This window comes from Lepidochelys kempii, chromosome 1 (genome assembly GCF_965140265.1).
Source record: "Lepidochelys kempii isolate rLepKem1 chromosome 1, rLepKem1.hap2, whole genome shotgun sequence".
Lineage (NCBI taxonomy): Eukaryota > Metazoa > Chordata > Testudines > Cheloniidae > Lepidochelys > Lepidochelys kempii.
This window is the reverse complement of record NC_133256.1, coordinates 192400755-192426849: the sequence shown is the minus strand read 5'-3', so window position 1 is coordinate 192426849 and position 26095 is coordinate 192400755. Positions and strand designations below refer to the sequence as shown.

At 43.6% G+C, this 26095-nt stretch overlaps 1 protein-coding gene across 4 annotated transcripts in view; it reads left to right on the top strand.

Annotated features, from left to right (window-relative positions):
• Nucleotides 1-3136: 3136 nt before the first annotated feature.
• HHLA2 (HHLA2 member of B7 family) overlaps nucleotides 3137-26095 on the top strand; it is a 28668-nt gene continuing 5709 nt past the window's right edge. For 2 of the 4 annotated variants that reach the window (XM_073306354.1, XM_073306329.1), the window contains exons 1-5: nucleotides 3137-3680; nucleotides 15864-15951; nucleotides 18347-18658; nucleotides 19277-19537; nucleotides 22736-23047. In XM_073306354.1, the coding sequence (XP_073162455.1) occupies nucleotides 15897-15951; nucleotides 18347-18658; nucleotides 19277-19537; nucleotides 22736-23047 (940 nt within the window). In that variant the 5' untranslated portion in view covers nucleotides 3137-3680; nucleotides 15864-15896. Of the gene's footprint in view, nucleotides 3681-7908; nucleotides 7982-12626; nucleotides 12673-15863; nucleotides 15952-18346; nucleotides 18659-19276; nucleotides 19538-22735; nucleotides 23048-26095 lie in introns of those variants that run through there. The other 2 variants (XM_073306340.1, XM_073306343.1) reach the window with 2 other exon arrangements.

Below are 26095 nucleotides of genomic sequence, written 5' to 3'. Positions count from 1 at the left end.
CTCCCAGCGGCTGCCGCTACTCTGAGCTACCAATCATTTCCCCGCTGTGGCTCAGGCCGCGCCATGGAATACTTTTCACCAATCATCTTCCCAGACTCTGGCACAGGCCCGCCCCCCCGATCACTCATCCAATCACCTCTCAGAGCCCCGCCCCCTCATCCTGTGATGAAACGGGCTTCAGGCTCGGCTACGCATTTTGCGTGCGTCACTTCCGCTCGAACACTGTAGAGCAAAACGCTGGAGACGGGGCTGCACGGATAGGTTGCAGAGCAGTCACTCCCTTGCCTTCCGGTGGGGGCAGGCTTCGCTTCATCTCCCCCGCCCACTGATTGGCTGAGCGCAAAAAGGGGAGGGAGGAGCCGTAGGCGCGCACAAGGGGGCGGGGCTGAGTGCCAGAGCCGAGAGGTGATTGGAGGAACGGCCAGAGGGCCGCCCCCGCCCCTACTCCTACTTCGCAGTCTGGCCGGTGGGCGGGTGACGTCTCACCCTTAGCCGGGCGGGGGGGGCGCTGGTAGCGCCACGGGCCCCCACAGTGGGGAGCAGGCGGGGGACCCGCAGCAGCCGCCCCGCCCACGGAGGAGCGGGCGGGAAGCGACCCCCAGACGCCGTCCCTGCTGCCCACGCTCCGGGGAGGGGGCGGCGGACGCCTCGGGGGCGCCGCCCCTTGGCTGCAGGGCGGAGCGGAATATGGCTGCGCTGAAGCCCGAGCCCTGGGGTGGTGACGCGACTGGCTGCGGCTGGGCAGCTCGGGGTGGGGGGCAGCTCGCGCCCTTGCTGTGTCTGTCTGTGAAAAGAACAGGAGGACCTGTGGCACCTTAGAGAGTAACCAGTTTATTTGAGCATGAGCTTTCCTGAGCTACAGCTCACTTCATCGGATGCATAAAGTGCAACGTACAGTGAGGAGACTTTATATACACACAGACCCTGAAAAAAAAATACACAGTGTAAGGAGCGTGATCGCTTAAGATGCGCTATTACCAGCAGGAGAGTGGGGTGGGGGGAGAGAAAACCTTTTGAAGTGATAATCAAGGTGGGCCATTTCCAGCACATTTCCCGGAGTTAACAAGGACGTCTGAGGAATGGGGTGGGGGGAGGAATAAACAAGGGGAAACAACCTCAGCCTGGACCAGTCCATACAAGAGATCCACTTCCTGGACACTATGGTGCTAATAAGCGATGGTCACATAAACACCACCCTATACCGGAAACCTACTGACCGCTATTCCTACCTACATGCCTCCAGCTTTCACCCTGACCACACCACACGATCCATTGTCTACAGCCAAGCTCTACGATACAACCGCATTTGCTCCAACCCCTCAGACAGAGACAAACACCTACAAGATCTCTGTCAAGCATTCTTACCACTACAATACCCACCTGCTGAGCCAGAAGAGTACCCAGAAGTCACCTACTACAGGACAGGCCCAACAAAGAAAATAACAGAACGCCACTAGCCATCACCTTCAGCCGCCAACTAAAACCTCTTCAACGCATTATCAAGGATCTACAACCTATCCTGAAGGACGACCCATCACTCTCACAGATCTTGGGAGACAGGCCAGTCCTTCCCTACAGACAGCCCCGCAACCTGAAGCAAATACCAGCACACAAATCAGATGTCAAGAATTATAACATAACCAGTCGGAGAACACTTCAATCTCTCTAGTCACTCGATTTCTGATCTCAAAGTGACTACCCTTCAACAAAAAAACTTTGAAAACAGACTCCAAGGAGAGACTGCTGAATTGGAATTAATTTGCACATTGGATACAATTAACTTAGGCTTGAATAGAGACTGGGAGTGGTTGAGTCATTATACTAAGTAAAACTATTTCCCCTTGTTTATTCCTCCCCCCTCCCCACTGTTCCTCAGATGTTCTTGTTAACTCCTGGAAATGTGCTGGAAATGGCCCATCTTGATTATCACTTCAAAGGGTTTTCTCTCCCCCACCCCACTCTCCTGCTGATAATAGCTCATCTTAAGTGATCACTCTCCTTTTATGTGTACTTTTTCATGGTCTGTGTGTATATAAAATCTCCTCACTGTACTTTCCACTTTATGCATCTGATGCAGTGAGCTGTAGCTCATGAAAGCTTATGCTCAAATAAATTGGTTAGTCTCTAAGGTGCCACAAGTACTCCTTTTCTTTTTGCGAATACAGACTAACATGGCTGCTACTCTGAAACCTGTCTCTCTGTGACGCATGGAGTTAGTTTCCAGACCTGAACCAGAGCTGTGGGTAAGCTGGAAAGCTTTGGCTCTCTCACCAGCAGAAGTGGGTCCAATAAAACAGGTTACCTCACCCCCCCATCGTCTCTCTGGGGTCTGGCAGGGTTTCGGTGTTGAGAGTTGGTAGAGTTTTAAGAACAAGGATGTGTGAAGGTTCCACCCCTGTGTTTTTGGGAGGGTAAGTCTAGGGGTTTGGGAAGTGGGATGGTTTCCACTTGCTTCTGAGGATAAATTTGTCCTGAGCCTGTGCGTTTCCCATTGTCAGTGTCAGCTTGGTAGCACCTCGCTTTTAGAGGATGAAATTCATCTGCTGCTCCATGAAAGGCACAAACCCAGCTGCATACAAGGGTACTACCAAATACCTACTGGGAACAGATTTCTCCTGTCCCCAAAACCTTTCAGCTGCAGTAAATGAGTTTGGTAATTTTAGGTTTCAGAGTAGCAGCCATGTTAGTCTGTATCCACAAAAAGAACAGGAGTACTTGTGGCACCTTAGAGATTAACCAATTTATTTGAGCATAAGCTTTCGTGAGCTACAGCTCACTTCATCGGATGCATACTGTGGAAAATACAGAAGATGTTTTTATACACACAAATCATGAAAAAATGGGTGTTTTATCACTACAAAAGGTTTTCTCTCCCCCCACCCCACTCTCCTGCTGGTAATAGCTTATGTAAAGTGATCACTCTCCTTACAATAAAAAGAAAAGGAGTACTTGTGGCACCTTAGAGACTAACCAATTTATTTGAGCATGAGCTTTCGTGAGCTACAGCTCACTTCATCGGATGTAGCTCACGAAAGCTCATGCTCAAATAAATTGGTTAGTCTCTAAGGTGCCACAAGTACTCCTTTTCTTTTTGCGAATACAGACTAACACGGCTGTTACTCTGAAACCTCTCCTTACAATGTGTATGATAATCAAGGAGGGTCATTTCCAGCACCTGTGGCACCTTAGAGATGAATGCATTTATTTGAGCATAAGCTTTCATAAGCTACAGCCCACTTCATTAGATGCATAGAATGGAACATATAGTAAGAAGATAGATAGATATGTACATACATAGAACATGAAAAAGTGGAGTAAGAGGCTAATTAATTAAGATGAGCTATTAGCAGGAGAAAAAAAACTTTTTTAGCGATAATCAAGATGGCCCATTTGGACAGTTGACAAGAAGGTGTGATGATATTTAACATAGGGAAATCGATTCAATGTGTGTAATGACCCAGCCACTCCCAGTCTCTATTCAAACCCAAGTTAATGGTATCTAGTTTGCATATTATAAGAACAACAAACTTTCAGTCCTCAAATCTTAAGGGCATGGTTAAATAGACTTTTGACCTCCAAGGAATGTTGCTTACCCCACCCACCTCTTTTTATAGAGAGACATAGTTCAGTTTTGAACAACTGACTTTGTGCTTCAAGGGGCAGCACTGATTTTGTTTACTGTGAGTACCATTTCTGTAATTTAGACCAAATGCTTAACAAAAATAAAAATACAAATATGATTAACTGCTGTTAAAGATGAGGAAATGTGAGTTGTGCTATTTTTAGAATGGATTTGTTTGGTCAGTAATTTAACTATGTTTGACTTCTTAAAGTACTTTCAAAACTAAAATGCCATAGTTATTGTCGTATTTATTCCTTTAATACATTTGTTTATGGGTTTTGTACTACTTAGTCTGTTGCCTGAACTCAGGCTCACAATTCTTTGTCTAAATTTCAACACTGAATCTGATTTTTTATTTACTACCATTAAGTTTGACTTGCTAACAACTTTTCAAAGCTAATGTGAATTCAAATATCAGTCAGTCATTAAGAATATATGCAGTGTAGTTGTAACTCTGTCAGTCCTATTCTTAATATACAGTCTTAATGGAGAGACAAGGTGGATGAGGTAATATCTTTTATGGGACCAGCTTCTGTTGTGTTTTTGTTTTCATTTCAGGTGGCTAAATTTAGGAACTTCCATTGTTCTATACAGTGTAGTTGTAGTGGTGTCTGCTGCAGGATATTAGAGGGACAAGGTGGCTGAGGTCCAAAAAAAATAGACCTCACCCTCTTTGTCTCTCCATTAAGATATACTCACAAAATGTTTAGAACCTCTAACAATTTAAAGAATATTACACTAGGTCAAACATGGCTTTGTTCTATAGATCCGTCTCAGCCAGTATACCCACTGATTTTTATCGAGTCTATCTTTTATTTGGGCTAAATGGCAGGAGTAGTTAAATGCCCCTTTGTGTAGTAATAGCTGAAGCAAGAGGAAGCCAGCACACAAGGCAAGGTGCCACAGGGCAAGCCCAATCAGAAGCTAAGCCATGTAAGTAGAAGGGTTTACCTGGGGACTGACTGGAAAAGCAGAGACTGGGGGATTGATTGGTTTCATTTCTGTTGCGTGTTTGAGAGCGTGAGTGAGGCAGGAAGCTAAGAGACAGAGCTTCTTTTGAACACAGAACTCACTAGAGAGGCAGGCTCAGATTTCTGGGTACGGAAAACGCCTCTTGTTTAATTGGCACAGTTGAAGGCATCGGCACCTGTACTCCCTCTCTGTGGTCCAGCAAGTGCACCTGCTCGAGGCTTCTGGCTTCCTAGCTGTTGCCGCTGTTTGGTGGAGATAGGAGTCTGTTTTTCCGACTGCGGTATTTCCATGCTGAACAGTTTCCTGACTATACTGCAACCTCCCCAGCATCAGCCAGACTACCTAAGCAGGCTTACTTCATTTCTCTCCTTATAGATGTATACTGTGTAATTGCCACTGTTAACTTACCACACAGCTCTTTATAGCAAGCACATTTATTCTTAAGGTGAAAGCATTATAGAAAACATTAAAAACAACAAAAGAACAACATGCATGGTAATATGCTTATCAGAGATCACCCCATCACTCCCAAAAGGGCTCTGGTTGGTGATTAGTTCTTCAAACCCCACATAGGGATCTCTCCTGTGGTCACAAAATCATCACAACTTCAGCTCAGAATCAGCACATTCACTTTTTTGGGGCCTCAGTAAGCCAAAGCCATTCCAACAGTTTCCTAAGGAATAGGGCCCTCTATGAGTGGGAGATCCTGCCTGTTTGCTGGATCAGGTAGAAGGCCTTGAGTCAGTTTAAACTGAGGCTATTTATCCCAAAATCCTTTGTCTATTCGTCCCTGGAGAATCCAGTTTCAACCAGTATATGCAAGCCTCTCTCTAGGTGGTGGCAGCCAATCATCATCAATCATCATGGCAAATTCCAAAGGAACGTAGCCTCCTTTCACATTGAAAGCCAGCCAGGTTGGTCTCTAGCTCGGTCTTTAAGACAGTCTGACTGGATGTTCAGTGTGTCTGTCATTGGTGATCTTACTCTGCCACCAAAACTTTTTCTGACCCCTGATTACTGACCATGTCGTGGCATTCCTTAGTAAATGCATTCTGTAATTTGTTGGTCTTCCATCCTCATAATATGTCCATACCAAGAAAGCCACTGAAATTGAACTAATGCTGATGGAGGAAGTTGCTGGGTTCAGCTACCAATACCCTCATGCTGAGGTTATCCTGCCACTTAATATGGAGCAGCTGGTGAAGACAAGGAGAATCAAAAATGTCAGTCTGCTACTCTTCATCTTTCCTCACTGCCCACAATACAGTTGGTATAACCATGGTTCTGTAGAGCCACAGCTTTATAGTAATGTTGGTGGCCCAATGTCTCCCGTGATGCCACTGAAGGGCCTGACACGCAGCAGCAACCATGTAAGAGCACCCCCATCTTTTGAGCATCCTCCAGCACTGTCTGTTGCTTCCCAAGTACAGTATTTGACATTCACTAGCTGCTCGATATCATGTCTGCACAGGTTAATACTGCACTGGTGGTAATCGAGCTGGAGGCTACTTGATGGTAATAACCAGTGACTTAGTTGTATCTGGATTAATAACCAGACCAACGTGTGCTGCATATTGCCTGACCAGACTGGCCATCAGCTACAGCAATTCACCAAATTGAGCCAACACAAAATGAAAGAGATTGGTGAGGGGAAGAAGGTGCCCCTGACACGAGGGGACAGGAGGAGAGGCCACACAGACACTCTGCCATGGTGTGGAAGGTGGGAGCATAGAGAACCCCTGAAATAGAGGGAAAGTGGGCATGCAGTTCAGTGTTCATTGTTATCAGTTCTACTCCATATCATCTTAATTAGGGATATGAGTTCCAGGTTGTAAGGTCTAGCTGACATTTAAGTTTTGCTGCTATTCTGGCAAAACCCTTCTAAGTGTAGATGCAGTTTATACCTCCAAAAAAAGTGCTTTTGTTTGTATAGTTTATGCTACTTTGGCGAGCAAGATAAAATATAGTGGCAAAAGCCCTTTTATGCCAGGGTAACTGCTTCTACTAGGGCTTTTGCTGGTTTAGAAATGTAAAACACACACACAAAAAAATCACACCCTTAACCAACATTGCTATACCGGCAACATTTTCTAGCATAGACCTGGCTTCATTCTAGGATGACCAGATGTCCCATTTTTATACGGACAGTCCCAATATTCAGTGCCTATTACTCCCCACCCCCTGTCTTGATTTTTTTACACTTGCTATCTGGTCACCATACTTCTTTCTGACTTTTAAGCCACTTCTGCCTTTTTATTAAAGGAAAAAAATTGCAGTGTTGGCATATAATTCTTTATGAAAAAACTCAGTTCCCAGTTAAGTAAAGTGCCCCCCAAGAAGAATGGCGCCAAAAGAGATAGCACAAAGAACATATTACAGGATCCCATAAGACTTCTCAACTTTTGGCTACTTCTGCTGAGTTGCTACTTACATGCTGGTTTCTGATAATTTCTGAAGTAACCCATATAAGAATCCACCATTGTAAACTGAAATTATTGAGTTCTGGAACACACAGCAGCATCACGTTGCCCCCTTTCAATGCCGGCTTCTGAAATAAAGAGACAGCATACAAGATAAGGGGCTTCGAACATGTAAAATGGGCCCTGGATTTCAAAGTTGGAGGTGGAAAAATCTAGGGTTTGGCCTCCTTGAGCTAATGCAGGTATTTAACAGTTTATAGACTGTAGTCATGTATTCATTTTTGTGCAACAAAAGTCATCTGGACTAATATGGTGCTTTGGCTATCTGCTGCTTTCCAAGTTCGCTTTACTTTCTTATTGGTAGAAGCATTAAGAGCTTTAATTCTTGTAAGCACTTACACATACTTTTAAATCAGCTGTTGCCAGGTTACAATCATAAAGAGATAGTAAATGATCATCTGAAATGCTGTATGCTAAGGAATAAATAAATCCTTGTTCTGAAACCAGACAAGTTTTATAGGGTCAAAATCTGCTTTTATTTGTAAAAAATAAGAGTCACTCCCCTAGGAGTGTCACAGATAAACTATCTGTTCAATCTTGTATTCAGTGGTGGTGCTTGTAGTATCTTTCCCAGAACTGAAGAAGAGCTCTGGATGGGCCAAAAGCTTGTCTCTCACACCAACAGATGTTGATCCAATAAAATATATTACCTCATTCACCTTCTCCCTTTAATATCCAGGGACCGATCCAGTGGTGGATCCTTATACAGCGACACTGCATGAGCAACAAAATGGCAGATGAAATTAAACAGGGATAAATGCAAGTAATGCATCTTGGAAAACAACTACACATATATAATGATGAGTTTTAAATTAGCTGTTACTACTCAAGAAAGAGATCTTGGGGTCTTTGAATAGTTTTCTGAAGACTTCAGCTCAATGCACAGCAGCAGTCAAAAATGCTAATGGTATGTTAGGAACTATTTGGAAAGGGATAGAAAATATCACAATGTCACTAATCCAGTCAGTTCAGTTCCCTGGGCTACATGGCCACAATTTCAAACCAGCCTTCTAAGATCCAGTTTAGCTGTGAGTGCCATAGTTTTGATAAGGGGTGGGTTATTGTGTTTTAATAGCTCTATAAAGAGTCCTACTGGCTTGATGCTAGGTTATTTTCAGGTGTTTACCAGGGGCAGCCAGTGAGCTGGCTGCCTGGTAGAGGCTAGTCCCCGGCCCCTCCACTTCTGCCCTCAGTAGCCCAGTGCACTCCCACTGTAGTCTCTAGCCCCAGCGTTGGGTGGCCGGGCGGTGCAGCGGCAGCACGTCAGCCCCAGTGCACCGGGCGGGGCGGTCCGAGGGCCAGGTGGGCAGCGTGGCCCCAGCACCAGCTGCCCTGAGTCCCCTTGGCAGCAGGGCCGGCCCACGACATTTTGGCACCTGAGACGGGGAGCTCAAATGATGCCCCCATGCCCCCTCGCTTGGGCCAAAGCTGTCTTCTTCCTGTTCTACTCCGCTCACGGTACTGCTCTCCTACCTACCCTAATAGAGGAGAACTTAAAATGCCTTGTTCAAAAATTTTAAGTAACACTTAACTTTAAAACGCCTGAACAGCAAATGTAACTTTTCTTGCCTGCATAGTAAACACTGGCATTTTTATCTGTTTGAATGATCAAAGTGGTGCTTTCCATGCCTTCTTGGTTGCAAAGATTTGAACTGCTTCCTGAAGGTCCAGTCTGGGCCAGCTCATGGTCAATTGAGATGGCTGCAAGGCTGACCAGCCTCTCCTGTGTCATTTTGGAGCATAGATGTGTTTTTATTAACTTCAGCTTGGAGAAGCTGCGTTCTCCACTGGCAACTGTTATAGGAAGTGTTAGAAGTATGTGCAGAGCAACAAAAGCGTTTGGAAAGAAGGTGGTCATCTTATTTGTGAACATATATTCCAGAACAGCCTTTGGAGTTGATCCTGCTGAAATGTATCTTGAAAGGGCTTTCAGTTCATCACCTAAATCACTCGCATCAATATTGTGCATGTCATCATGTGTCAACATTGTCTCTAGTGCCCTGCATTGCTGGTGTCGGTCTTCTTCAGGTATAGTGAGGAGTTTTGGAATATCATACAACATCCCAACTATACTGCTGTGTTCCTTGAGCTTCATGAAATGTTCTTCAACTGCCTGTATTGCACAATCTAGCACCTGGTTAAAGAATTCAACTTTGAATTGTTGTTTGGGGTCTCTTATGGGATTATCCCGTGTCTTGTAATCAAAATGTCTTCTTCAGTGGTTCTTGTATTCTTGAATGGGTGGGAAAATAGCTTCAGTGTGAAGTTCCTCTGCCAACTTCTGTGCGCTCTTCAGAACATTTTGAAATCCCTCATCTGACTGGTAAGACTGTAGATATGACTTTGCTTCGTCCAGTTGTTCCATTGCTCCAGATATATCAAGGTCAACACCTTGGAGTCTCTTGCTTACAACATTTATTTCAAACGGTATGTCATGCCACAGCACTAAGCCACACAGAAATTGAAGTTATGTATGGTTCTGGTGATTTCATTTCCCTCTGCCAGTGTTCTCCCACAAACAGTTCCTGTCATAGCATTATCCTCCATAATGGCAACTATGGCGTCATCTCTCTTCCCAATTTGGTGTTTGAGAGGCTTAATAGCCTCCACTCGACTTTCCCATTGTGTGGCACTCAGTGGTTTCAGGGTCAGAGAGGATGTTCCCAGATGTTGCTTCAAAATTTGCCATCAATGAGTTGATGCACAGAAAAATACATAGATGCTTTGAATTACATTAAAAAATTCAGCAGCCTCACTAGAAGCTGATGCTGCATCACTGACTGAGTTCAATGAATGAGAACTGCATGGGACAAAAAAAACTCGAGGGTTTAACTCCCAGATCCGTGTTTGCACTCCTCTGTTCTTTCCTCTCATGTTGGCACCATTATCGTAGCCCTGACCTCTCAGGTCGGCTATTGCAATTCCCGTATCTTCCAGCTTCTTAAGAAGCACATTTATCATACCAGCTCCTGTTGTATCATCAATGTCAATACATTCTAGAAAATGCTCTCTGACAGTCACCATTGCAGGGACATTTTCACAAGGTTCTGTTGTTACAAAACGTACCATTAAAGTCATTTGTTCCCTATGGCTGATGTCAGGTGTGCAGTCCAGAATAACAGAGTAATATCTTGCTGACTTCAGATCTGCCACAATCTTCTGTTTAACTTTTGTTGCCAGTAACTGTATGATCTCATTTTGAATTATTTTTCCAAGGTAGTGATGTGTGTACGTTTCTTGGGTGGTGACTCTTCTGAGATGCTCCTGGAGTACAGCATCAAACTCAGCCATCAGCTCCACAATTTTAAGGAAGTTTCCACTGTTCAGCACATACAGCTGATCTGAAGTACCATGCAGTGCTAGGTTTTGGTAGCAAGCATTCTCACAATGGCAATGAGCCTTTTCAGAACATTTTGCCAGTAAAGAGACTCTGATGCAGTCTTCTCTTAGATCATATAATGTCGGGGTTGGAAGGGACCTCAGGAGATCATCTAGTCCAACCCTCTGCTCAAAGCAGAGCCAATCCTCAATTTTTGCTCCAGATCCCTGAATGGCCCCCTCAGGGATTGAACTCACAACCCTGGGTTTAGCAGGCCAATGCTCAAACCAGTGAGCTAATCATCTAGGGTGGCCTTTAACCTTAGTCTCATCTGAAGCACTTTCCACCTATGGAATGCTCTCTGGTGATTTGCTGCCTTCTCATGGCATGCCAGATTTCCAGCCATATTTTTCCAGTCCTTTATTCCTGTAGAACCCAATGTGGCTGGAACATTAGACTGGAAGAGTTTGCAACAAAAACAGTATGCAGCATTCTGGGTTTCTGAGTACATAAGCCATGGCTTCTCCACTTTGTCACCATTGGGCACTTCACACCAGTAATGTGTTGGATGGAAACTTCTATTTTCATTGTCTTTGGGGAACTTGACGTTTTTCACTTGTTGTGGCCGATGCAGTACAAGGAAGTCCCTCAGGCTTCTGCTCAAGTGGCTCCACAGTCCTAGATCATCTAGACTTAACAAACTAAACTCAGCAGCGGCTGTTTCTTGCACCTCCACCACACTCTTCTGTGATCTACACTTTTCTTCAGGAATGTGTATGGTTACATCCATTTGAGATGGAGATATGAATGTTAAAGTAGCTGCCAGGTCACCGGCACTCTGACTAACTGGAAGATGAGGCATCTCCTCACCACTCACATCCTCACTGTGGCCGGAAGTCTCACCCGTGAACATTTGTGCCTATGTATCTCAGGAGAGCTCCTTTCTGCTTAGATAGAAAAGCTTCCTTTGCTTTCTTTCTTTTTTTGAATGTTGCCACAGAGGGGCGTTTTCTTCTTTCACTCATGACTGCTGTTCTGTGCCAGCTATAGTGGCTCTCAACACTCAATTGAAGGGACAAATAAGCAAGCTGGTAGTAGGGGGTGGAGCCACCCTCTTTCTCTGTGTCTTGGGTGGACCAGTCCACCTTACTACAAGGGGTTAAAAGCCTTTGTTATGCTGCAAGATGTTAATGGCTGCCATCAAGCAGATCTTTGATCTGTAGACCATCAGAGACCTTGTTAAAGTTGATGGATGTACTAAGTACTTTTCTTTCAAGCTAAATGGAAGGAGGAATTAAATACCCCTTAATGAAGTGATAGATAGCCACTGCCTGAGGCAATGAGCCACATGGTAAGGCTGAATAGAAGTTAAACTATGTGGACTGAGGGGTTTCCCTGGGACTGATTGTGAAACACGGTGGTTTGACAATTGATTGGTTGTAGCTGTGTGTATGAGAGGCAGAAAGCAGACGAAACAAGCTTGAGCAGGGCTCCTGGGGAGGAAGCCAAGAGACAGGGCTTCTTTTGGGCTAAAAGGGTACACTTGGATTTCTGAGTGAAAACTACCTGCTGTTAGGTCCTACTGTGTTCAGGAAAACAGGACTTTGTGTAAATTGTATGTAAATAAACAGGATTGCTCTGAAGAAATACCTGACTTCTCTCACCAATTTCTCCTCCTAAGAGAAACAATCCAGCAAAGGCCCAAGCATTAGCTAGCAAAGGGGTAACAGCCATAACAGTAGTGACTAATGGAGGATGATTTTCCTTTGGCTCAAATGATAGAGGTCTGTGTTCCTAAAAAGGAGGCTTTAGCTTCTATAGCTCCCCTGCACCTCCACATCTGTATGGGCAGTTTAATTGGCAACCTTGATTTCGGTATACACGTGGCCATGAATTAATTTCAGTTATTCTCTATATAATCAAAGTTGACTTGCGAACTTTCTGGATGAAAGATGCTGCAGCACTGTAAATTATAACATGGAAGCAAATGAGATTAAAATTGGCTGGAACTCTCCAAGGGTCAGTTTTTCAGGTTCTACAACCTGGACTTTAAAGGATCTGTTCACATACATTGGCAACAGGCTGACACCTGACCGTTTTGCTTGGGATTTTCAACTCTATAGCTTTAATTTCTAAGGGGAGCTCCCCTGCCTTCCCTCTTGCTGCTTCTCAAGGCCCCAGCCAAACTCCTAACTTAACCTTTGCTGTCTAATCATTTTATATGTGATTTCAGGAAGTGTTGGATGGCTGCTTCGGGTGTCTTCAGAGGTGACTTCCAGGTAGGGACACACTGTTCTACCGCAAATCCATCAGGGTCTTTCTGATGGCAGGAAACACCTGCCCCCAGCCATAAAGGAAAGGGTAGTAGGAAAACACTTCCATTCCAGCAGCTTCTATAAAAGCAGCAGTCAGATAGTGCATCGCATTGTATGTGGCTACAGAACCAACTATTTTTAAAACGTTGACAGTATTGGACTCTGAAACTTAAATACAGTGCTTAATTTGTAATGAAAGAGATGCTGGGGCTCAGGCAATCTTTTTTTTACCTTTTACCTTTTAACGGATGTAGCAAGGCAGAGGTGCCAGGGCTGTGAACTGCCACGCCTGGAAGTGCTGGGGCTCAGCCCTGGCACAAATTAAGCCCTGCTTAACTACGGGCTGTATTGATATCACAAACACCTCAACTAAAGGAGAGATCATTCAAGCCATCAAATCCTTAAAAAATGGGAAAGCTCCTGGCAAGGATAACTTGAATGCAGAAATGTTCAAGGTAAATCCTGATTTAGCAGCATCTGTCCTGGCCCCTCTATTTACATCAGTCTGGGAAAGAGGAAAAAGTGCCCGAAGAGTGGACCAATAGGGTTATAGTGAAGATACCAAAGAAAGAAACTCTTGGTGATTGAAATAACTGGCGTGGTATCACACTTTTATCTGTGCCAAGCAAAGTATTGTATAAGATCATAGTCCAGCGTCTATCAGAGGCAGTTGATAGTGTTCTCAGAAAAGAGCGAGCAGGTTTTCAGAAAGGGCATGGATGAACAGACCAGATCTTCATTCTGTTAGGTAAGAAAAACTAAATAGGAGGCAGTTATGCCAACTGAACCAAAGTCAGGCTAAGAGAGGCTGCTGAAAAAGTCTCTGAAAGTAGAATGAAGGAATATTTGTTTAAGTTACAGAGAGTGGGGAAAAAAAGGGGAGGCCTGCATTCTGCATTTTTGTATCGGATGTGCTGAGAACAGTCCTTGAAATACAGAGGCGCCGTTTTCTACTCCCTACTCCCTGCTCCTGTGTTATGTCTGTTTTAACTCCTCATCTCCTGGTTGACACCCATACCAATAAGAAAGTTAGTAAAGCACTACAATTTGCTAAAAGTTATCTACAATAAGGGGGGTAGATGTGCATGCATATAGAGAAAGAGGATTTTAACTAATATAGGGGAGGGGTGGGCTGCTTTATAAATAAATCTGTGACGCGACGGGACTGTCTATAAAAAACCTATGAGTTTTACTTAGAGGCTGGCTGGTTCTCTTTGGAGATGGGCTGCTCTCTATTGTTGTGTGCACTCTTCAATAAAGAGCTTTGAGTTCGGACCTTGCTGGTGTTGCCTGTCTCTCTCCGGTCAGACAACGAACCGTGCCCGTCTGGGGTTCGAGACCTCGACAACTCTATGAAACATAATAGAACAATGCTTAGAATAGCAAGAGCAGCTCTACATAAATTCATAGACTTTGAGAAGGCTTTTTTGATAGCATTCACAGGGCCAGCCTATGGTGCATTCTGGAATGGAATTCCCTCTCCATATAATCATCATCAAAAGCTTTTATTCCTACTTTACGTGTAGTGTTGATCACAGTGAGCTCAGGTTTGAAGTCAAAAGAGGAGTACATCAGGGGTGTGTCATGTCTGCAATCCTCTTCAACACTGCCATCAACTGGGTAATGCGGCGTACAACAGAAGACATGCCAAGAGGCATTAAATGAACACCTTTCTCATCCCTTGAAGACCTGGATTTTGCAGATGATGTCTCTCTCCTGTCATATTCGCAACACCATATACAAGGAAAAACAACTTAACTCAATGCATTCAGCCAGCAAATTGGACTGAAAATCAATTGAAATAAGACAAATGATATGACCTTTAATATTGCCTCACCATCACGGATAGAGGATTATGTTCGCACAAATGTAGAAACATTCACATACTTGGGCAGCACCATCAGCCAGGATGGTGGAAGAAACCAGGACATACAGAACAAAAATAAAGCCAGTAACACCTTCAGGAGCTTAAGTACAGTCTAGAAATCATCAAAAATACAACTCCAAAACCAAACTCAAGATTTATCAGAGCTATGTACTTTCAACATTACTTTACAGTGCAGAATACTGGGAAATGAGAAAGTATGACATGTCCAAACTGTCTTCATCCATACAGCCTGCCTCAGAAAAATCCTCCGTATCTTTTGAACAATCTCAAACCAAGATCTAGTGACACAATGCAGCCAAGAGAATATGAGCACCGTCGTTGCCAGGAGGCATTGGAGATGGATTGGCCATGTGCTTCAGATGGAAACTGATTCCATCACCAGAGTAGCAATAAGATGAACACCTGAAGGCAAGCAAAAATGAGGCTGCCCGAAAACAACATTGTGAAGAGCTGTGGAAACCGAGCTGAAAAACCTGGGGCACAGATGGGGACCCACTCAAAGACTTGCCAGAAACAGACAGGAGTGGAGGAGCTTTGTCGCTGCCCTAAATGTCAGAAGTGTAATGGGAACACGATGATGATGATAAATAGGGGCAGAATTGAGCTGTTAGTTTAAATCTCACTGTTCTCTGAAGTACAAAGACAACCTGTTAATTGCATAACTTTGCTGCATACAATAATTATTCTTATCACATTTGTTTAAAATCAGTTTTTCTTTAATGGATCCTCACAACAGATTAAAGACTGGTAATTTTCTTTTATGTGATATTATCAGTTTTCATTTTTGTTAAATCAAGTTTCTAGCCCTCAAAGTTGCAGAGAAAATCTTGAAAAGTTAAGCGCCGAAGGCCCAGAAACCAGAAGACAATTTTTTTCCCGTTTAAATTGTGATTTTTAAGCCCCTTATGATTTTGGGGGCCTGTCTCCTGATTTTTGAACGCTTGGGATTAGCAGTGGAGTTCTCTGTACATTTCCTATTTAGGTCCATGATTGGAAAGCTGATCGCTGTGGGCACACCCCTGCATTAGCCTGGAGCCCTGTTAAAGTCAATGGGGCTTCGCAATGGTGCAAGAGTTCACCCACTTGCAATGGTGCAGAATCAGGACTTTAAACTCTTGATAACAGACCTGTACTATGTCTAGAAAGGCCCCTCCACATCTAGAGGTATATAAATAACATTATAATAATTGTTGATTGATACAGTACAATAGGATAAGCATTTTACAGGCCGTAAACTGTTTTTTTTTTTTCTCCTCTATGTTATCAGTTAGAAATGAAACTACTGTGAATCAAAGAAGGCATGAAGGTTCAGAAAATACTCATCTTTCTGTTTCATTTGTATGCTGTAGTTTCAGGTAAGTTTGAGCTGTGTGTTCATGGACATGATAAAGAAATTAAAGGTTTTGTTTGTTTTTTTTCAAGAGGTGAATTACTTAAAAGAGGCATTGTCAAGATAATAATCACGGTAAGGAATCAAATTAAGGCACTCAATTGATATAAGGCACTCAAAGCAAAATAAGGATGTCCTTGTAAATGGATTGCATTGCAGCAAAGGAAAAACAAACTCAGCCGTGCTCTTTTTTCCTTTGATATATGAAGGCAGCTTGAAGCACAAGAAAGCACCAGACTAAGAACAACAGGGTTTCTTGGATAGGTAGGTCTTTGTATGCTGGAACTTTCTGTTCTAAAGCATCAGCCCCTCCCACTTGAGAATCTTCATTATCTGTAGCAGGTCTGTTCTCCTCTGTACGCTATAGCCCTTGGAGTACAACATGATGATGATATACTCTTGAGCAGGCATGACGTTCCATTCAATAGCCGTGGTTAACATACAGTCACCCTAGTTAAAGGCAACGTTGGTCCCAATTCCAAATACATCAGTGAGGCACCAATTTGTAACAATTCTCTGGTTATACTGACAGTATCAATTATTAGCTATTCGACCCAGTGTTGCTCCCCAGGTCTTCAGGGTAACAGCAAAGAGAGCACAAGGAACTTTAGCTCCAAATCAACAGGCTCCCTACCATGTGAGATAAAAGAACCTCAAGTAATGCTATGTTTAGTCTATAAATGATAGAACAATATAAAGGGCTATGGTTAATTAGCTAATGTTGGTACAGCGTACTGGAGCTGTAAAGCTCTATAGTAACTCCTTGCTTAACATTGTAGTTATGTTCCTGAAAAATGCTACTTTCAGTGAAACGATGTTAAGCAAATCCAGTTTCCCCATAAGAATTAATACAAATAGAGGGAGTTAGGTTCCAGGGAAATTTCTCACACACACCCCCCCCCCACTCTATAAATTTTAAACAAACAATTTAATACTGTACACAGCAGTGATGATTGTGAAGCTTGGTTGAAGTGGTGGAGTCAGGGGATCGATCTAAGTTACACCGCTTCAGCTAACTGAATAAGTTGATGTACTTAGATCTACTTACTGCGGTGTTATCACCGTTGAATCAGCGGGTAATGTAGACAAGCCCTCAGACAGTGGGATATTTCCCAGGGAATGCTTTGCTGCTAAATGATGAACTAGCATTCGGCTGAGCCCTCAACGATTAACACACTGTTGTTAACATAGCCTCACACTCTACAAGGCAGCACGAGTGGAGGGAGGAGACACAATAGATGCATGACAGTGGCTGCAAACATTCCCTGCAGAAACTGAATGTGAAGATGAACCCACGCTATCCCACTCAAGCGCACCACTCCCTCCACTTTCCAAAGTATGGAGGGGTGTGCGTGTGTGTGTGCGTGTGAGAGATAGACACACACACAGAGTGTGTGTGTGTGTGTGTGTGAGAGAGACGGAGACACAAACTGTGTGTGTGTGAGAGTGATGCACTGCCCCTTTAAGTATGCTGACCCTACTCTAAATACATTGCCCTTTTATATAGATCAGCAAGTTGAGACAGCAGCTGCTGCCAGGAAGTTCCCTCAGTCCTGAGCCTTGTTGTGTCCCGCCCGCTCTGTGGAGTTGGGGTACAGGAGCGGGGGGAGGGGGGGACACCCTGACATCAGCAGCCCTCTTCCCCCCCACCCCATGCACAGCAAGCAGGAGGCTCCCAGGAGCAGCACGGGGCAGTGTGGGAGGGACAGATGAACTGCCCGGCAATTGATGGCCTGCTGGGCGGCTGCTGCACAGGGAACGTAGGGGAGCGGATGGGGGGCTGCTGGTCCACCTTGGTTCCAAGCCCCCATCCACTAGCTCCAACCGGCTGCTCTTCCTGCAAGCAGTGGACAAAGCAGGCAGCTGCCAAACCACGTTATTAGGGAGCATCGCGCAACTTCAAATGAGCTTGTTCTCTAATAGATCAGGAACTAAACAACGTTAACAGGGACGACGTTAAATGAGGAGTTCCTGTATATATATCCCAATTATTTGGGCACTGGAAGACTGCAGTCTAGAATGTTAGTGATGCAGAGTTGAGTATGTCTGAACATGAGTGTCATGTATTAGAATACTGGTGTACTGGAGTAAGGATTATGTGACTCTCATCCCACCCTCTCTGCTCAGGGAGGTATGAGGGTGACATGAAATTATAACAATGGGCATATGTTTAAACAAACAAACAAACGGTGGGAGATGTGCACCTGTTAGGGCCGGAAGATCAATTCAGCTGGACTGCAGTTGTGATCTTATTTGAGGGTGGACGTGGGGGGAGGAACCTAATGGACTTACCTAATTTATTTTTAGTAACCCATTCAGAAATGTTCATGCATTTATAGTATGTGCATTGTGTTTTCAAGGTCTTGAAGAGGTAACAGGGCGATTTTTCGAAGATTGTATCCTTCCTTGCTCTTTTGCACGTGCTGAAGGTGAAGTAATTTACTGGAAGAAAGGGAACAAAAATGTGCACAGCTACTACTATGGGAAGGATCAGCTAGAACGTCAAGACTCTGAATACAAGGGGAGAACATCCCTTTTTCATGAGCAAATTCCCAATGGAAATGCCTCCTTAAAACTGAGTAAACTGAGCCTGAGTGATGACGGCTCCTACAGCTGCTATGTGGGGACAAATCAAGATAAAACAGACGTGAAAGTCAGGCTGCACGTAACAGGTCAGAAGGATATTTAAAATACCTTAACTGCACAGGTAGCAGATCTTATTCTCTTCCCTGTCAGCTGAAATTGAAATACCTCAGACCAGTAGTAGCACCAATATCTTTCCAGTCTATCAGTGCTAAAAGGCAGCTCTATACTTCACTGTTGCATTTCAGCTGTAAATAGGGTGACCAGACAGCAAGTGTGAAAAATCGGAACAGTGGGTGGGGGGGAGGTGTAATATTAGCCTATATAAGTAAAAGACCCAAAAATCGGGTCTGTCCCTGTAAAATCGGGACATCTGGTCACCCTAGCTGTAAAAGAAATAACCTGGTTCCAGCAGAGGATGAAAAGCTACAGTGCAGTGATTTCAGGTTAAAAATCACTGCAGGTCTGTGGAATGCAATTGGGTAGTGGGTGAACTTAAATAGTAAGTGAATTCTGACAGAAGTTTGGAAACTGATCACTGATAATGGGGCAAATGCAACACTGTAGTTTGAAATAAACACAAATAATTGGATGTGACTTCTTCTGTGTTCCACAGATTTTCTCCTGTATTATTCCAGAAGACAAATCACGCCAAGTTAAGCAGAATGTTGAAAGTACCAGACTTTTTTTTTTCTTTGTCTTTACAGTTTCCCCATCTTATGCAATGGAATATGAAAAACGAGACACAGAGGGACTGTTGAAATGTCTTGCCTTTCATATTTATCCCAAGCCAAACATAACATGGTCAAATGATAATACATCTGTACAAAACACAAAAATGGAAGTAACCCAAGATGGCCCTCTCTATTCAGTTAGAAGTGAGAAGAACATTGCAAACAAAGTTTCTTCTTACCAGTGTCATGTTCAATTTCACAACCAAAATTGGACTGCTGAATGGAAAGTGGAAGGTAGGATTGAACTATGCTCCATCCCTTAAACATGTATAAAGTCCAGGACAGCTGAGCCATAATGAGTGCATGCATCTACATTGTGCTGAATTGGTAGAGAGACGATAGATAAGGTTACATAACCTTCCGTAGAACTCAGTTGATTATAAAACTAGCTAGGCTGAGATGAGTGAAAACCCCTCAACATTCACCCCCAAATTTCAGAACTGTGAAGTGCATTTATTTTGTGTGTGGTAGCTTCATACTTAGGTTTTGACCATGTGGGTTTTGCACCTCCCAAGTTGCACAACAATGAATTTAGAACTATTTCAAACTCACGGAGGTTTCCTCAATAGGTTTGTGAACCTTATGACCCTGGCTGGAGTTTTTAAACACAACCATAATGTGGTTTGGAGTGTCATTGCAAACCTATCGCACAGCACCACCCAATAGTAAGACTTGCCTATAGCCAACTCTAGATGGATGTGGCTCGGCTTGTGCCCATTTAATACACTGGGGCAGCTAACTTTGTTTGGTACACATATTAATTTTATATTACAGTAGCACTCAATAGCCTCCGTCTGGATTTGGGATCCATTGTACATATTACTGTAAAGATCACTTAGTAAGAGATGCTCCCGGCTGCGAAGATCTTAAAATATAAATATTGTTCATATGTCATGCCTAGACAGACAATGTAAGATTATGTCCTTTTGTCATTTTTTTTTTTAAATTGTCCCAATCCATCCCCCACCTCTTTCTCTCCCGTTGTCCAGGTGACCCAGCCAGACATTACCTGTGGCTGACCTAAAGCATTCTCCTTTCACCCTGCCTGCGCTGCACCAGTAGCAGCACGCAGATGGGGGAGGGGAGGAAACTGTTCCTCCTCTAGTGTTCTAGACCCATCTGTCCCTAGCTCAGTCCATTCCCTGTTGTTTCCTTGAGTCTATTCACTACCATTTGTCTTCCCTGTCTCCTTTCCGCCCCAACCCCTTCCCCAGATCACATCTCCTTACCTCTACCCAAACCCAAGGGGCCTAGGGGAAGGGGAGCGGAGCAGCAGCCAAACAGACGGTCCAGATTCAAATAACAAAATACACTTGGGCAGAAAATAGATGGTATCACTGCATAAGGAAAAACAGGGCCACTGAAATTTAGCTCTCCCCTATGGTCTATTTACTCCTGCTGCTTCAGGCTTTTTTTTTGCATTTGCTAGAAATCCATTTCAGCAAATAGCCATTGCTTTCCTGAGACTCTTATCTCTTCAGAAATATTTCTTAATTGAAGCAACAGCAATGAAAGAGCAAAGTTTCCTGTCAGATCTGCGTGATTGACCTTGACTCCACTACTCTGCGCTCCCTACAGCCCATGCACAGGGCTCATAGTTCTCAATCCACTGTGCACTCCGCAGAGCAGCATTTTGTTCTGAATGTGTGCACAGTAGCATATTAACGTAGCTCATTAATGGAATCCCACATCTCCCCATCATTAAAGGTCACCTGGTGCTGAGTGGTATAAATGCCTCACACTGGCTAGAACTAGATTTCTGGCTGCTTACCTGAACCTTTTGAGATCATGCAGCCTTCTGCTAGCCAGACAAGAAGCAATGTGGGGTGCAGTTCCCTCCCCCCCCCATTGGCCCTCAGAATCACTCTCCGTATCCCCTCACTTCAGCCACATTTACACTATGAGCTGGAGATGCAAGTCCCAGCTTGTGAAGACCTACTAGTAGTAGCTCTCACCTGAGCTAGCGTACTAAAAATAGTAGAAAGAAAAGGAGTACTTGTGGCACCTTAGAGACTAACCAATTTATTTGAGCATGAGCTTTCGTGAGCTACAGCTCACTTCATCAGATGTTTACCGTGGAAACTGCAGCAGACTTTATATACACACAGAAATCATGAAACAATACCTCCTCCCACCCCACTGTAAAATAGTAGTGTAGCTGTAGTAGCACGGGCAGCGATGACCTGGGCTAGCTGCCCCAAGTCTGTACTCAGGGATCAGGTGGGTTTGTACTCAGGTCAACTAGCCTGTGTCACTTCCGCCCGTGCTATCATGGTTACGCTACTGTTTTTAGCATGCTAGTGTGAATGTGTGTACACGAGCTGGGAATCATGCCCCTTGCTCATCGTGTAGACCTAGCCCCACACACCAGGCATACTAATGTAGTGTAGAAATGTTATGGCTTCCTGCCCCTAATACAAGTTGCCAGACATCCCTCTCCATTCATTTGTGCCTATTGAGGTGAGTCACTATTCTCAGTCAAACTCTACACCTAGCACTGGTTGCAATATTTCATCCCAAGGCACTGTGAATTTGTGTGAGTGTGTGAGAATTTCTTTCCTATTTAACACCTTCCTTTGACCACTACTAATCTGTAAGTGTCCTTTAGGAAGCCTTTTTTCTCCCTTAAATAAAAGAGGAAAAAAAACAGTAACACTCTCCGAATGTTAATATTTTCCCTCTTCTAATCCTTATAGTTGAGGACTCTGTTCCACCACTGTTGTTTACTTTAGGAGCTGTGTGGTAATACTAGATTTTATTTTAGGCAATTAACTAAGATGAAATGTTAGGCACCAAACGATTGTGGTGTCCAGATATTTTCCTCCCTTAAAGGTAAAAAAAGAAAATGATATCTAAATGTAATTTCATATTTTAAACTAGTACATTAATGATGAAATTTATTTCGAACCTGTGTTCTAAAAACCTTAGATCTTTAACCAAAACTAAATGGAGTCTAATTTTGCACCTTTTATGCTCTTTACTTTTTGGACTTCATGCAGCTTAGGTAGTAAAAATAAACTAGGTGATGCCTTTTGTTTGCATAAGAGTCAGAAAGCAAAGCTAACACAAGGTTACAGAGTTAGTAGAGATGACTCAGTAGGAAAATGTTCACATCAATGCAAAGAGGGTTTTTTCTTTGGCATAAACAAAAACTCATTTAATATAAAGCAGTTGCCACCTCTCCGCACCTTCACCCCTTTTTGTTTGTTTGCTTAAACCAACTACTAAGGCTGAACTACAGTGTCTGAAATGGCTCTTTCAAGAAGTGGTTTCTGCAGTCGGATGTCTTGCGAAGCTTATAGTGAAGTATCAGTACAATTATATCAAGATTGCTTCAAAAGTAGTGCACAAAAAGTCTGAGCATCCTTCACACTAGCTTGTTCAAACCATTGCTTTCCCATTAATTGTTGCTTTTTAAATTGTATATTTCAGATCAGATTTTTAAAAAGGAAGGAGATACCGTTTCAATCCCATGTGAATTTATGGCTCAAGGATCTCCATATACTAAAGACTTCATAGTTACTTGGACAATAATCAGAAATGCATCTACCTTGGTTCTGGCATCCTCTGCTAACTCATCACAACCCCCTGAACAGTTTAAAACTCGATTCTCTTGGGAGAAAATCAATGAACAGGACTACTCAGTAATCATAAGGGATCTTACTCTGGCAGACAGTGGAGAATACATGTGCAATATTTCAACACCACACTATACACAACTCACTGTAAGAATTTTGCAAGTTGGTAAGTTGCTGCAATTTCTACACTGCAGGCTGGGGAGAAAAAGGTCAATTCAAATCTGCAAAATGTCAGGAAAAATGACTTCAAGTCCTCTGAGAGAAAAGTTGAAATTAATTTAACCATAAATTCCTTTATTAAACCCAAAGACGTAATGTTATTTATACAACTGCTCTAAACATGCCTAAAAAGCTGTTTACTACATCCAAACAGTAACAAAACATTTTATAGGCATTTGATGAAGAGAATTAAAAATTGGCTAATCCCAAGTTTGTTTAAACCCATATTGGTTGGCTCCAACTTGGTCAGACAGATATTAACAATGAACCCTTTAACTCTTTTATACCCTTTAACAAACAAGTGATGTCATTATCAATTGTCAGATCTTAGCTAAGGGCAGATGGAGTTTCGTATACTGTATAGCCAATTCTTTACTGCATCTGGTACCCTATTAATTATATTTTATTTCTATTATTTTAGGCCAAACTTTAAATAAGATAACCCTGGTATTTTGAAGGGTTGCTACAAGTGTAACACAATTACTCTTCCTTATTATGGTTTCATTCTTTTTGGTTCCATGCTTTGGACCAATTGTTCATGCTAATATCCCAACTCATTTTAAAATCATAGTTCACCCAAATCTAGTGTGGGCCTATATTCGTACAGAGGTAGGTAGAATATTGTGGTATTTTATTAGAGAAATATTGATCTGGATGAGAGAAAAAGCAAGCTTAGACTTTTCTGAATATGGAGATTTATTTACTTGAGAGATTTGGACTTTTTTTCTTATATCTAAAGCTGATTCTGGACACAACCTTGTGAGGTGCTGAGTGTCGTCAGTTCCCGCTGACTTCAGCTGGAACTGAGAGTGTTCAGCAATTCGCAGGTTCAGGCCCTAAATGCTGTCTGTTGTTGAAGACATCTCGGCACCAACTGCTTTCAGACATATGGTAAACTCACAAACCGCACTGGTGGAAAAAAAATTCTCTACAGTGCCAGCAGATAAAGAAAATTAATTGGAGATCAACACAGTTACGTGGTATTTTTTTTCAGTGTTATGCCAAATAGAAGACTTTTATTTAGACTTACAAAAGTGAATTTTTATATGCATGGCTAAACTTTGAGAACTGTAGTGGATATTTAGCTGTGAGACTTCTTGGCTATATTTATCATTGTAGTCCCTCCATTTTCCTGGGGACTCAATGAATAGCTTATCCATCTCTTTCTAATTCTCTTTCAGTGAAGATCAAATATACTCACCAACTAATTCAGTAATCAGACTGACAGAGCCAACCGCACAGGGTCAGTTCTTACAAATGGTAATTGCAAGATTAAAGGAGGCAGTTGTCTGTTTTGCTCTAAACCCCAATTGTAGGATCTTGCTCCTGGCAACTACATTGGCTGAACGTCTCAGGGCATGGCTACACTTGCAGTTGTAGAGCACTGGGAGTTAAACCAGATTTCGGAGACTGCAGCAGGGAAAACGCTGCCCGGTGTTTACACTCTCAGCTGGAAGTGCACTGGCATGGCCACATTAGCAGCTCTTGCAACACCACAAAGAGCAGTGCATTGTGATAGCTATCCCAGCATGCAAGTGGCTGCAACGTGCTTTTCAAATGCAGGGGGTGGGAGTATGACAGGGAGTGTGTTGTGTGTATGTGGGGGGAGAGAGAGTGGGGTTTTGGGGGGGGGGGGCTGAGATCATGTCACCGTGCTGTCTTGTAAGTTCAGACAGCAGCAGCTCCCACTGCCCCCCGCCTCTCTCTCATACTCACAGCAGCAACATTCCTCAGTAATGGCTGCTTTGTCCCGGAGCAGATAAGCATGCCCGCTGTCGGAAACGGAGCTTTCAAAGGGCATATCCACATTCCTACAGCCAAGTTCAAAACAATGACAAGAGTGGCCACTTAATTTAAGGAGATTATGGGATGTTTCCGGAGGCCGATCGCAGAGCAGTAATGCAACACCCGGGCGTTTCAGCCGAGGCGCAGCAAGCTTTATGCTTCTCGTGGAGGTGGATGACCAGGAACACTCCAGTTGCAGAGTCCAGGCGCTCTAAGTGCCTTGTCAGTGTCGATGGGTCGGGAGTTAGGGCACCCGGGGTTGCTTTAATGCGCTCTGACTCGCAAGTGTAGCCAAGCCCTTAGATTGAGAATCAAACTTGTTTGCCTCTTGGCACTCAAAGAAATATTTAGCCTCCTCCCAACATTCCTATGTGGTTAGTGACTTACTGTTGGCTTTTCCCTAGTCTGTTTACCCCACTTGGATAACATAGCAGCTCTTACTTCCATTTTATAGAGCAGTGGGGTTTTGCTGTCCTCTTTGACTACCTGGCATCAGGGCCACCCAGAAGAGGGGGCAAAATGGGCAGAGAGTGCCCTCACTGAGTGGCACTGCAACCCCAGGTGCCAGATCACAATGCTACTTGATGAAATTTGACTCTGTGGTTCCTCTGTCACAATTATAAACCAGGAAAAAAAGGTTGCTTAAGGAAAAACAAAGATTCACTATTTGCTTGTGTGGTCTTCAGAGTCAAGAATGCAGCTTGTGGTCTCTGGTTAGTACCTCTTACCATCATGGTCTTCTGGGCAACTTGGCTGGTCAGTCTTGTGTTGCCTGTGGTTGTCTTTGTCCCCTCTTTCTGTAGGACCAGCTTTTGAAAGCAGGGATATTAGCCTTTGTTGGTGTTGTGGTGGTCCAAGAACACACATTCTTCCACCCGTAACCTTCAAGATTGCAGTTCTAGCTTACTGCACCCTATGGCACTTCCCTAGAGGTTTTCCGAGCAACTCAGGGCACCGTTGCATGTCTTGGACCCTCATGATGTGGTCCAATCTTGAGCAAGCTTGAACCTTGGTCAGTTTGGACAGCCTCCCTTTAACTGGCAGTTTTTACAATAATCCATCATTAGGCCACAAGCATGTGTACTACAAACATATACAGAAAGTGAGGTAAGCAGGAGATGATTCTAAAGAAGCGATCTCACCCTGAAGGAGGAGGGGAGGGGCTACAGTTGGAGGATGCAGATGGCCCCAAGTTCCTTAAAAGGCCGTA